This window comes from Monodelphis domestica, chromosome 2, assembly GCF_027887165.1.
Source record: "Monodelphis domestica isolate mMonDom1 chromosome 2, mMonDom1.pri, whole genome shotgun sequence".
NCBI classification, from domain to species: domain Eukaryota; kingdom Metazoa; phylum Chordata; class Mammalia; order Didelphimorphia; family Didelphidae; genus Monodelphis; species Monodelphis domestica.
This window is the reverse complement of record NC_077228.1, coordinates 345,572,076-345,586,372: the sequence shown is the minus strand read 5'-3', so window position 1 is coordinate 345,586,372 and position 14,297 is coordinate 345,572,076. Positions and strand designations below refer to the sequence as shown.

The 14,297-nt window shown below is 37.2% G+C and overlaps 1 protein-coding gene across 4 annotated transcripts in view; it reads left to right on the top strand.

Annotated features, from left to right (window-relative positions):
- Positions 1 to 1,052: 1,052 nt before the first annotated feature.
- RNGTT (RNA guanylyltransferase and 5'-phosphatase) overlaps positions 1,053 to 14,297 on the top strand; it is a 331,943-nt gene continuing 318,698 nt past the window's right edge. For 3 of the 4 annotated variants that reach the window (XM_056818579.1, XM_001376428.4, XM_056818580.1), the window contains exons 1-4: positions 1,244 to 1,375; positions 5,160 to 5,269; positions 7,359 to 7,462; positions 7,563 to 7,651. In XM_056818579.1, the coding sequence (XP_056674557.1) occupies positions 1,312 to 1,375; positions 5,160 to 5,269; positions 7,359 to 7,462; positions 7,563 to 7,651 (367 nt within the window). In that variant the 5' untranslated portion in view covers positions 1,244 to 1,311. Of the gene's footprint in view, positions 1,184 to 1,243; positions 1,376 to 5,159; positions 5,270 to 7,358; positions 7,463 to 7,562; positions 7,652 to 14,297 lie in introns of those variants that run through there. The other variant, XM_007484310.3, reaches the window with a different exon arrangement.

The following is a 14,297-nucleotide window of genomic DNA, read 5'->3' as shown; positions in this document are numbered from 1 at the left end:
TTGCAATAGCCTGATGGTCTGCCTACTTCTAGTCTCTCCCCACTCTAATAAATTTTTCAGTCAGCCACTAAAATGATTATCTTTAGAAATACAGGTTTGATTATGTTAAACTCCTCTCTCTTCCCCCCTAAACACCAATGGCTTCCTATTGCCTCCAAAAGCAAATAATGTGCTTAGCATTCAAAGCTCTTCATAACCTAGTCCCCTCCTATCTTTTCCGTCTCCTTACTTCTTACTCCCCAACACATACTCTTCAATTCGGTGACTTTGACCCACCTTCTACAGGAAATCTTTCCTAACCCTACTTAATTCCAGTGCTTTCCCACATAATTATTTCTGATTTCTCTTTGATAGTTTGTATAGTGTCTCCCTCATCAGACTGTAAGCTCCTGGATGAGCATGGCCTGTCATTTGCCTCTCTTTGTAGTCCCTGCACTTAGCAAAGATAAGCACCAAAATGTTGATTAATATGTACATGTTGTTTAAACTATGACTGTTCGCAAGCTCCACAAGGGCAGAGTTTATCTAACTTTTGTTTTTTTGTGTTCCCAGTGCACAGAAAGGGTCAGATCCAAGGAAGGCGATAAACAAACGCTAGTTGAATAAATTCTGCTACATCCCTTTGGGCCCTGGTTTGAGACATTCCAAGTGCTGGACCTGGTGTATATGGAATGGCCAGCTTGGCGAGTTTGGGAAGGAAGAAGGGAGACAGAAGGGTAGGGGGAAGGAGAGACAGAGAGGAGGGAATTGGAGGAGCGAGAAGGAAAGCGAGGAAGGGGTATAGTGGACTGAGCTGGAGTAGGAGTTAGAACGTTCTGAAACTAAGCTCAGAAATTCCGCCACCGACGTCCTCCCGGTCCCGAGGAACTCGCAGGAGCCTCTTTCTTTCGCTCCTCCCTGCCCCATACCCAACCAGCCCCTCTAACCCTTCCTTCCCCATTACTGTCCGAGTTTCCTCTCTGACCTCGGAAAGGAAAGCTTGCTAGCCGGAAGGGGACGGAGAGGAGGGGGCGGGGCGGAGTCGGCGGAAGTTGCGGTGCATTGTGGTTGCGCCGGCTGTTGTGGAGTGCTGTCTGAATGAAACTGGCGCCGGGAAGCGACTGGACGTTGGGCTGAGGAGGCAGCGTTGGTGGCGGCAGCTCTCGGAGCAGCATCTCTTACAGCAGCGGCTGCGGCAGGCTAGGTTTGGGACCTACGCCTTTTCCCTCTCGCAGGCGGAGCAGAGAAGCTGTTCAGGGCGGAGGAGGGTCCGGGGTGGGGTGGGGGTTCAGCGGCCCCGGCCGTCCCGTCGCCTCCGCCGCGTCCGGGACCATGTCGCACAACAAGATCCCGCCGCGGTGGCTGCACTGCCCGCGCCGAGGCCAGCCCGTGGCAGGTAACGAACGTGCCGCTCCAGGCGCGGGGCGCGGGCGGCCGGGGAAGGTCCTGTTCGGGCTGGGAGCCGGAGACGGGCTGCTGGGATTGAAGCTACGGCTTTTTGGGTCCTTTGGCTGGAGCGTGGGAGGTAGTTTGTGCCTGGACTGTACTGGGTAATGTTTTCTGAGCTAGTCATTTGCACCTTGCCAGTGCTCTCCTGAAGCCTTGAAGCTGCTCTTTCCAAGGAGTTCTCAAGTGCTAACCAGGGCGTCTTTAAGACTTGTGACGCTGTCACCTTTCCCGTGTATGTTCCCTGCTTTCCTAGCACTGCTCTTTCTTTCATGTTTAGTGCTTCATCTAGAATCTAGATCTTCCTGAAATGCCTAGTCCGGCACTTTATTCACGATATCACTCTTTTCTCTACTCCCCTCTCCCCACTTCTAATCCCCCCTTCCTTTCTTCTCACCTTAGAACCACCCCTTGTTACAAAGTACAGTCAGGAAGAACGCATCTACATTTCGGGCATGAGAATGAAAATGTATGTCTCGTTCTGCACGGAGTTTGCCACCTCTGTGTTGATGTCCACTGGAGGCATGCTGCACCAGCAGTCTCCTGAAGTCATCATTGGTCACTGTATTAGCTTAGAGAATCTTTGTGTTGTTTTACACTATATGTTATCATATGTAATTTATTCTGCCATTTCTGTCTAATTTGCTCTGCATTAGTCTATACAGAAGAGTCTTGCCAGGTTTCCCCCCAAATTCTTAAGGTATAGTAAATATTTACACTGTTTGGCTCATCTATCATACTTGTTCAACTATAACCGTAACCACCTGTTTTGTTTCCTATTCTTTGTTTCTTAAAAAATGCTGCTGTAAAAATTCGTGTATTCTGAGTATGAGTGTATTCAGTGTATGAGACATTTTCTTCTGTCTTTGACCTTCTTGTAGTTAATGTCTAATAGTGTCACTGGCAATTTCACCAGCAGTTCATCACTATGATTCTTTCACCACAGTCTGTATGAAACTGATCATTTTTATCTTTGACCATTTGAAGGATGAAAACAACTGTTATTTGTAAAAAAAAACTTCTATTTGTAAAATTCTTACATTGTCAGTAGTTTGCATTTCTCCTTTTCAAAATTGCCTGTTTATATCCTTTGACCACTTATCAGTTAGGAAATGGCTTTTAATTTTTTATATGTATCATATATTTTATCAATTCTCTATATTAAGTTTATTTGCTGTGAAGTCTTACTCCAATTAATTCTTTTACTTGTCATAGTTCCCCTCAAACCCATCCCTTCTCTAAACTGGCTCATGTTTTTAAATCACTCAGAACCCTCCCTCAAACTATTTCCATTCACTTGCCAAATCTCCTCTACCTCCACAGCATCTCACATATGTTTTTCTCTTTCTACTGCCTCTAATCTTCCACACAACTACTAAATTGACATTCTTAAAACAATATCTTACTTTGTCACATGGAAATTATTGTGACTATTTCTTTAAGGATAAAATATAAAAGTTTCAACTTGGCGCTGGCTTCTGTATGTCTTTTCAATATTATTTTTTTTATTTTTCATTTTTTTCCCCATTTCATTCAGACTGACTAGCTAGCCATTATCTGTATGCAACATTACATCTCCTACCTCTGAATGAAACTAAACATCTATTGTTTGAAATATACTCCCTCCTTGGTTTTTCTTAGAAGCTCTGTCTGCCTTTGTAGCTTAGCATAGCTAAGCTTGCTTCCTTAAATTTTGTCTGATCTCTCACCTCTGTATTCTCTTCTCTTTGTAATGACTTTGTATTAGACTATATAAACATTGTATTACTACTACTAGATCTGTATCCCAAAGAAATTAAAAAAAAAAAGGCGGGGAGGAAAGACCTACTTGTACAAAAAAATTTATAGCAGCTCTTTTTGTGGTGGCAAAGAATCAAAAATTGAAGAGATGTCCATAAACTGGAATTTGGCTGAACAAATTATGGTATATAATGATGATGGAATGAATTCTATTGTGCTATAAGGAATGATGAACAGGATGATTTCAGAAAGAGCTAGAAAGACCTTCATGGATTGATGGAGAGTGAAATAAGCAGAATCAGTAAAACATTATACTCAGCGACAGCATTATTGTAGAATGATCAACTGTGATCGACTTAGCTATTCTCAGAAGTACAAAGATCCAAGACAATTCTAAGGAACTTATGACAAAGAATGCTATCCACCTTTGGAGAAAGAACTGTTGGAGTCAGAATGCAAATGAAAACAAGATTTTTCAGTTGTTTATTTGAGTTTATATTTTTGGGTTTGGGTTTTAAAGATCAATTCACTTACAAAAATGAACAATTCGGGGAAAAAATAAAATGTAATGTAAGCGGTGTATTACCTTTCATATATATACATTGTATCTTCATATAGATTATAAACTTATATACTATGTATTTACCTACTTGTAAACATGTATCTTCCTAAAAGAATGAAAGTATAAAAGGATAGATACTGTTTCACTTATTTACATCTGCCTAGCTTGATGCCTTGCAGAAAGGATGTTAAATTGAATGGAATCTTAGAGTTGGAGATAAGCAATGTTGCACAGTATTTGTGCATTGAATAGTCAAATCAACAAATATTTATTTAAATACCTTTTATGTGCCAAGCACTTTGTGAAGCCTTAACTACAAAGAAAGAGAAGAGAATAAGTATTTATATGGTGCCTACTATGTGCCAGGCACTATGCCAAGTGCTTTACAAATATATCTTAGTTTAATGCTAATTTACAGACTTTAAAAAAATAATTCTAAATGGCCTCTTTTATTTCACTTGGATATTAAAAAAAAACCCTTTTAAATGATTTCTTTTGATTTTATGTCAATTTCACCTCTGAATATATCCTTCCTTTCCCCTTATTAGTGAATTATTCTTTGTAACAAAGACTTTCTCATAAGAAAGAGGCATGGGGGTGGGGTGGGAGAGGTGAGTTGGCATTAAAGCAGTTCAGCAAAAATAACCAAACACATCAACTATGTCTGACAGCACATGCAGTATTCCAATTCTGTACTCTCTCAATTCTATAATTCTGTAATTAATTTTTCTTAACTTTTGCCTGGGACCAAGCTTCATCATTATATTTATATAGAATTCAGTTTTGTTTTTATCATTTATTTATATTCTTAAAGAACCATATTGAGAATGCTTATTTATGAAAAGTGTTGTTTACAAGTGCCTTTTCTTTTAAGCTTTTTTTGAATAATGACAGCAAACTCAAATAGAAATGGGATCACTAAACTGAAAGTAAGGATCCCTCTAGGCCAATGTCAGTGAATCTTTTAGATATCACATGCACCCTAAAGCCACCTGTGAGGACCCCCCTCCTCCTCCCCAATTTCCCCAGACAGGGGAGAGAGGAAGTGCTTGCATTGGGCTGCTGGGCTGCTGGGCTGAGGGGCAGGGCATGTGAAAAATGCCTTCAGCCACTGGTGGAGAGGGGGAAGAGAGCAGTTCCTTCTAGCACAATGGAGCACTTGTGCCATGGGTTAGCCAACATGGCTTAGATTATATATTGACTTAGAAAAGCACATATTAATATTATCTCTGTTCTATAACCTTTTTTATTTATCTAAATATTTCCCAATTACATTTTAACCTGGTTCATTTGCACTGGGAGTGTTGTGGACCACAGGGTTTGACACTTCTGTTTTAGAAGACAATTGGAGACAACTAAACTAATTTGGAGTTTTTTAACATTCAATTAATAAGCACTTACCAAGCAATGTCACCTGTTTTACTTTGTTTAGGAAAATTCTTACCTCTGAAGACTATGTTAGGACCAAGATACGATAGTCAAGTTGCTGAAGAGAATCGATTCCATCCTAGTATGCTCTCCAACTATCTGAAGAGCCTAAAGGTAAAAGAAAATTGTTGATATAAATACAAGTAACAGTTTGTAGCCCCTTTCTATTATTTATATTAATTTTAAGGAGTGAAGCTTTGTTAGATACAACTTTTTATGTGTATTGGTTTCAAAATAACTTTAATATCCTTTAGTTAGGATAGGGCCTGAACCTAAGGTTTTATTTATATAGGGGACTGCTGGGTAAGCAAACCCCCTTTACCGTTGTAGTTCAGGGCCTTCTCTGCAACTTATGTTCTTGCCTGGAAGACTGAGAGGCTAAAATGACTTACACTGTTTCACATAGTCCAGCCAGTATGTGTTAGATGCAGTTTAAACCCTTGGGTTCAAAGCTAGTTTTCTCATCTCTGTTCTACACTGCTTATCTTCTTTAAATGACTAGGTTTAATTTATGCTTAAGATATTTTAACATAGTGTACCTCATCAGCCTGTGTAATATGGAATTATCTACTTGGGTTGTCTGCAGCTCTTTTCTAGCTGTACTTGGGTCCACTGTGTTGCTTATATATCTAATATGTGTAATTTATGAGGCAGCTAGGTGGAACAGTAGATAAAGTGCTAGACTTGGAGTCAGGAATACCAGACTTTGAATCTTACTGTAAACTATTTGTGTGATCCTAACTAAGTCACTTAACTTCAACCTCAGTTTCTTCATTTATAAAATGGGAATAATGATAGCATTTACATCATAGAGTTGTGGTAAAATGAGATAACATTTAAAGCATTTTGCCAGCTTCAAAGCATTGTAGCAATTATATCACTTCTACCACAATCATTACTCCTATTGATTGCTGTATGAAAGGGGCAATGTTCTTAAATTTAACTCAACAAATATTTACTAAACACATTATTTATTATTATTAAATGAATTTATTTGTTATATGCATTTTATATGCAAAGTGATCTCAAAAAGAATACAAGCAGAATATTTTTTATCTATGCCACTTTAGATGGTATATTTGTGAATATATTGTGAAAAATTACTGGAACACAATAGTGGGGCAGCTAGATGGCTCAGTGGATAGAGAGACAAGCCTGGAGATGGGAGGTCCTAGATTCAAATTGGCCTCAGACATTTTCTAGTTGTGTGACCTGGGGCAAATCACTTAACCCCAACTGCCTAGCCTTTATTGCCTCTTCTGCAGTTGATATTTAGTATTGATTCTAAGACAGAATGTAAGGGTTTAAAAAGCAAGAACACATTAGGGCAACAAAATATGACAAATAACTTTTTCTTGTTAAGGTCCAGCTTTGTCATGTCTAGCTTTATGATGGCAATTTAAAAATTTATTACTATTTTCTGTTAAACATTTTTATAAATGTTCCTGTTTTCTAAGAATATTAACTATAGGATTATATAAAGGTTTATTATATTTTCAGAAAAGGCAGACTGATTATAATTAAGCAAGTTTACTGGAGAAAGAAGATGTACATGTTTCTGAGTGGTTGGGCTACTTTTAATAATCAGATGCGGATGGTATTATTTAACTCTGTTAATTCCACCCTTATAGGCACAGGAAGAACAGTTAATACATAAAAAATAGTGGTGTTATTATTTTGTGATCCTAAATATGAGTAAACTAATCAACTAGTTGCTTATCTGTTCATACTTTCTGCTTCTGTCCTCATCCTTTTACTCCACAGATACCTGTGAATACATTTTTTTTTTCTGATAGTGTGCGATGGTGAACCTGGAGCTTTTTTCCTGGTGGTAAATAAGTCAGAGGTTGTGTTTTCATTTATAGGCATATTTGTTGTTGTTCATTTGTAACTTACTCTTTGTGACTCTGTGGACTATAGCATGCTAATGCTGTCCATGGGGTTTTCTTGACAAAGATACAGGAGTAGTTTGCCATTTCCTTCACCTGTGGGTTAAGGCAAACAAGTTAAGTGATTTGTTTAGGGTCACATATTAATTGTTTGAAGTTGGATTTGAACTCAGGTCTTTCTGACTCCAGGCCCAGGGTTCTATCTGCTGAGCTATCTAATTGCCTCTTATAGGCATAGAATAAGCTCCAAATCTGGAACAAATGAAAATCAGCTGTTTAACAACTTCTCATTATATGCTTTTTCTTTTTTTAAGGTTAAAATGGGACTGTTGGTGGATTTGACAAATACTACGAGGTTTTATGACAGAAATGATATTGAAAAAGAAGGGATCAAGTATATAAAGCTTCAATGTAAAGGGTAGGTTAATGTAAATGTATGCTTTTTTTCAAGTTGAAAAGATTGTAAAGAATTTTTTAATCTCTTCCTTTTTTCAAACTTTTTTCTTTTGTATTACTAGCCATGGGGAATGCCCTACAGCTGAGAACACAGATACATTCATCCGTCTATGTGAACGTTTTAATGAGAAGAATCCTCCTGAACTTATAGGTATGACTGAAGAACTTATTTCTTCTTTTATGTTCTATAATTTTTCAGTATGTGATTAGATTTCTCTTTTCATCTCTTTCTACAAGTGAGTTTGTTGGCTTTAGTGATTTTGATGGAGCGGCACCTTATAGAAAGTTCTTCAGAGTAATAACAATTTGAGATCTGCTTTTAAAAAAAAAACTACCTAGGTCACTTTAGGAATGCTTTATGCAAGAGCATTCATTTGTAGCTTTTAAGTTTTCTTTAGATATGATTGGCAGTCATGTTTTAGGTTTTATGCTATTATTTTAGGCTCAGTTACTCTTAGGTTCTTTCTTGAACTTCAGGTCAGGAATGATTAGCATTTGAAGAAAAAATAGTTTCTTTTGTCTGAGAATTGCTTAGTTTCAGTATACTTGGCTATTTTATCATTGAATTCAAGTGTTGATGAAAATAATGAGTTATATAATGAGTTACATATTAGCTTTATAGAACTTGGTCCTGTATTAAAACCATAGTCAGTAAATAAAATGTATTTTACATTTGTACAACATAACAAATGATGTAGTTTTTGATCAAAGGTCTGAGATGAGATAGAACCTACTGTTAGTTTTACCTATTAAAAAAAAGCAGAACCAATTGACTCCCTCTTCTGTATGATTGCCCTTCATATATTTTGGGACCACTGTCCCTTTCTTAAATCTTCTCTAGAATAAATATTCCTTAAAGTGATCATTATATCTTATGAAATTGAGCCTCTTAACAACTTTGTTACCCTTTCCTTAAGGTTAAATTTACTAGTGACCTTCCTAGAATGTGGTGCTCAGAATTCAACACAATATTCCAGATTTGGACTAAACAGTGGTACTTCCTTAGTCCTAGAAAGCTGTATCATTCTGCCTCATACTGAGCTTGCAAAACTGTCATCTTTTTTAGACCAGTCACTATTTAGCCATACTCTCCCATATTATTATTAGAAAATTGATTTTTTTTTAAACCGACATGCAAAATTTTACACTAACCAATAGGCTAGTGCCTTTTTGAGTGCAAGACTCTCATTCACTGGATTAGTTTTTCCTTGGTGCTTTGGGTCATTAGCAAATTCAGTAAGCAGATTAAGCAAGGAACTCGTAGAGTCAGCCTGGAGGAAGTATATAGTATATACTAGACAAGCCACCAACTCAACTACTTCTTCCCCTTTCAAAAACCCAAGAGTTCTGGGAGGGGCAGTACCCCACGAGCTACCAGTCCTGCTTCAAGTCTAGCCCCTGTAGCCCTCATCACTGAAAGGAGCTTCTGTGAAGATGTGTGACCTGGATATTGTTCCTTCAGGTTCTAGAGCCTCACTTTCTCAGAAGCTTCAATTACTGAAAAGCTGGAAAAGAAAGTTCTTATCATCATAGTCCTTGGTCTTTGAGTACCTTTTATTACTTGACCTTGGTTCTGTCTTCTGTAATTTTGTTGTTGTTGGACTTGTGATTTTATTCTGAATAGGGAGCTCCAGGTAAGGAAGCTCTCTTACTCTACCACTGTCAAATAGTTCATTATCAAAAATGGATATGATTTTATCAGTGAAAATGACATAAAAGAATATTCGTTATTGTCTGCTTTGCCAGTGTACCCTAAAGACTTATTACCTGCCTTGATGCTAAACTCTCATATGTAGAATCTCCATTTGAAAGTGAGCTAATTGTGGACAGGGACTCTCTGCTTTTCTGTTTATACCCATTGCACTTATTAGTATGTTTTGCTCATAACCAGTACTTAATATGAACTACCAATTTCTCTTTACTTTTCGTGGGTATCAAGTCCCTATATAGCCATTTTTATTTTCCATTCCACAGATCATTGTCCTAGATAGAAAACAAATAAGCAAACAATAGTTGGAACAACTTTTTCTCATTTCATTTGTCACTTATCATCATCCTATTCTTCTGGAGCAGTGGGTCTTATTCCGTTTATTCTTTTTCTTTATTAAGCCAAAATAAATTCTTTTTATTATTCTTAACTTTGCTCTATAGAACCCCAGCTTATTCTGAACTTTAATATTTCAAACACCACTCTAATAGAACCATGCTGTGTTTTTGTATTCACCTTTTATTACCTGACCTTGCTTTGCCTGCTGCAGTTTTTTTTTTTTGGTTGGTTGGTTCCATGATTCCTCCCCTCCCCTCCCCCCCTTGTATATATAGGGAGCTTCTGGTGAGTAAATTCTCTCTATCACTTTAGATATGAAAATTCCACAACCTATATAGTTAGAAAACTGCTTGAGTCACTGAGGTGGTAAGGGTTGTCTAGGTCACACAATCAGTATGTGTCAGGTGGTAGATGAATTGTTTGTTTTGACCTAAAGGCTGGTCAGTATGTCATGCCTTTCCTATTAAATATCTTAAAAATTCAAGTTAGTTGTTGAGTTAGTCTTTTTTTGACATCTAACCTTTTTATTCTTCCTTGTAGTATAGAACTACATTTTTTGCCCTCTTTGTGTTTTTTTGTGTACACAAGAAACTTTGTGTAGAAGTTTCTTTGTGTCTCTAGAATTTCATACTTGAGGGTTTCTTATTATTTTGGGGCTAACTTCCCTTTTGAAAATTTAGTCTTTGGGATCCTACTTAATCTTTTTCTGAACTTTGAAATTTGCCTTCCCCAAATCTGTGCTATTAATGTACTTGGTTTTCCTCTCCTTCTTGGTCATGAATTGTAAGCTGAATTTCCCATAATTTATGCCCCAGTAATGAGTTCCTCTTTATTAAGAATTATATTTGTAATAGATCTTGTTTGTTTCTATCTTCTGAAGGATGAAATTATTATTAAGATAAATCAAGAAATGATCAGTTCTACTTTTTGATGGAGAGAACTGTAGTAGGCATCCAAATTATTGAAGTTTCCTATTACTAAATGCTATGGTATGATTTTCTGATTGAATAGTAATTCCTTTTCCTGAACTGCTAATCTCTCTTTTCCAGTTTAGGTGGTTAATAGTTTACTTTAATGACAATGGCAATTTTGCTTCTATTTGTGCTTCTGTTGGTCTTCAGCCAAATGCTTCCCATAAAACTTTTCTCCTCTGGTTCCTGGATTCCCTCACATGAGTATGTTATCTTAACACCAAAACACCCCAACTCCCAATTTTAAATGTCTCCTATTTCTTTGGACTATGGTATGTTCAGTAAACAAACTCATCTCACTTTGTCTCAGTGATTCCTTTAGTGAGGTTAAATTGCTTCCTTGTGTTATCATCTTGTTTGTTACTCATTCTTTTTACATTTGTTTATAAACATTTTAGGCCTTTAGTTTTATTTCTTGCTCCTTCCTTGAATTTTTTTTCTATTATGAGATACTGTTCAGAGAGGACTAGCACCTGTGGTATGAGGCCTCGCTGAGCCCTTTTCAGAGTTGCTCATCTACATTTGGTGTCTTGTCTCTCATCTGTAAGGATAATTTTATAATTGTGAAGTAAACTGAATTAATTTTGGTTGCCAGGGGATATCCCAAATAAAATACCCAAGTCAGCTGGAAATTTATGGTGATTTAATTAATATAGAGGAAAGAAATTAAGGAGAAGGGAAAGGGAAAAGGTGTAGGATTTTCCCACCTGTCCTGTCCCAGGGGGAATTCAAATTAGTGGCTTTTTAAGAGGATAGTGTTGGAAGGTAAAGGAGAAAGTATCAGCCTAAACTCCCAAGAGGGCTCAGCTAAGATGCCTGAACCTGAACTAGCTACTCAGCTTCTCCCAGTATAGTATCAAGGAAAACTCACTGCCAAATTGGATAATAGCTGCAGCCACGCCAAGATGCCCAGCACGCTGCCAGCCAGAGCCACCTCTCTGGGGAAAAGAGCCTGAGAGAGGAAGTGACGTGAAATATATAGATGGTTTTACATCACTTTCCTGCATCTCACTTGCACCAATGGTATCTTAGGCTTGACATAGGACAGCCCAGGGGTCTGTCAGTTGTTTCTGATTTGTCATTTGCTAGCACATGTCTGTCATAGGCCATCCTCCTAAATACTTAATCCTTAAGTATGGGTGTAGACATTCCTGATTTTTTTTAGACTAAGTAGGGTGGAGTAATCTAAAATTCACAAGACATTCCTGATTTTGTTAGACTAAGTAGGGTGGAGAAATCTAAAGTTCACACATCTAATTCTCACCTGTGGCTCTAAGAAGCTGTAGCATGCACAATGGTCACAGTCTGGTAAAACCGCCTCAGCAGAAGGACTAAACCAGGTTGAAAATAACTATCAGGCTATACCCATTGTTGAGTTAGGGGAATGTCTACTCCAAGCAAGTGAAGATTTCTTTCCACAATGGAATGGGTAGATGAGAACAGTGTGCTCCAATAGGCAAGGAGGTGGTTGAAGCAAGCTCTGTGGAATGCTTAGGGCTTGGTCAAAGTTGGAAGATGCCAATGCTATCCACTTCATCACTGTCCATAATCCAGTTGTTCTGTCTTTTGGCTTGACTCTGGACTTAGATGACTCTGAAAGAGAGAGTGAAGCTGATGACTTTTCTTCTTCACTAAATCTAACTCACACAAGTTAAGGCATCATCTTTGTGATGCCATTGGCCCACTTTAAAAACAAACGATAAATAACTTTTTTTTTTGCATATTGTAGTTACCCTTTATTTGTGTTATTGCGGTTGGTATTCTTCCTCCTGTCCTTTTTAGTTTAAGAACGCTTTTGATTAGATTTACAAGACTGATTATCCTTTCTTAAATATAATCTATCTCTCTTTAAGAACCTGTTACCTATATTTTTGACTGAGGTCTAGTTGGTCATTAAGCATTTATACTAAGTACCGTTATGTGGTAGGCACTGAGGTAAGCAATAGGGATGCAAAAAGAGTCAAAAGGTAGTCCCTGTCTTCAAGGAGCTCACTCTAATTGAGGAGGCAACAATCAAACATGTAAAAACAAGCTATTTATAGGATAAACAGGAAAGAAGAGAGGGAAGGAACTAGTATGAAGAAACATTAAAAAAGGTTTTTTGTTGAAGATGGGACTTTATTTGGGACTTGAACCTAGGGAAGCCAGGAGGAAGAGATGAAGAGAGAACATCACAGGCATGGGGGGGTCAACCAGAGAAAATATCCAGAGTCAGGAGAATGGAATGTTTTGTTCATGGAACAGCAAGGAAGCCAGTGTAACTGGATCAAAGAGTACATGGTATGGAGCAAGGAGTAAGAATATTAGGAAAGTAGAGGAAATTAGGTTATGAAGGGCTTTGAATGTCAAATAGAGGATTTTATATTTGATTCTGGAAATGATAGGAAGCCACTGGAGTTTATTGAATAGGAGAATGATATTTCTCAAAAGCTTAGATATCTCTAAGTTCAGGAGCAGTTGAAAGAGCAATGATTACAAATTAGGTGTTTCTCTCTGCCCCCAAAGGTGACATTATTTCAGAAACTATGGAATTGTTTTAATACTTGTTCATAAAAATCATAGTACTTTGCTAAGATCTTTTATCTATAGTGGATGATGAGTCCTACTGACAAATTCAGCTTGTCTGCTTACATGCTTTCTCATTGTAAAAATAACTTGGTATTCTCAAATTCCTAAACAAGAGTCTTTTTTACAGTTGTATCTTGTAAAAAAAATGCATTGAAGTTACAAATATAAATTGTTTTCTTATGGGGCTGATTATAGTGTTTTCAGTGACCATTCACTATTTACTATTAGGTATTAAAATTATTTAGTACATAATATTCTATAATTCCTATACATTTTAGTACATGGAACGATATCTTGTCTATATGTTGTTAAACTGAATGATATGAAATCTAAATAAGGTTGAAAAATGAAGATGTTACATTTTATAACAGATTATTCAATTGTTTTTCTGGCACTGAGTTGGTTTTATGCTTTTTTCACCTTTCCTTCATCAATAGTCATTTGGTTGAACAACTGCCAATTCAAGATGGCAGAATCTCCCGTCTCAAGGAAGTTGTGGGTGCAGTTAGGTTGTTCAGTGGCTAGAGCTACTGAACTGGAGACAAGAAGACTTATTATTGTGAGTTCAGATCTGTCTCAGACACTTATTAGTTGTGTGACCCTGGGCAATTCAATTAACCTTGTTTGCCTCAATTTACTTATCTGTAAAATGAACTGGAGAAGGAAATGACAAACTGCTCCAGTGTCTTTGCCAAGAAAATCCCATATAGAGTCATAAAGAGTAATACACAACTGAAATGACTGAACAATATAACATGGAAGTGATCTGTAATTTTGAATGTTTTTTTAATGTTTCTTTAAATAATTTTTTTTGTATTTACCCACATGAGGTTCCTTAATTTTGAGATAGTGCCATACTTTACTCCAATGAGATAAATTAAGTATTGAATGAATAAATAAATAAGCTAATCTGACAGGTGGAGTAGAAACGTAGCATTTTTGAAGTTTTGGGATATAATCCTGAAATAAAATTAATGCATTTGTTTTGCATCTTGTTCTTAGAAAAAAGGCATCTGTTTTGAATGTATAGACTTTTGTGGGTGAGAGGTGGGGAAGACCATTTGCGACATGTAAGAAGGTGATGGATAATAAGAGCTCTTTTGCTTTTAGGAGTTTTATGGTTTGAATTAAGGTGTTGAACCAGTTTGGGTTAAAAAAATGTATCCTAAGCAATATTGGTTTGCCTTTTGTGAAAGAGAATCTTTATTCTC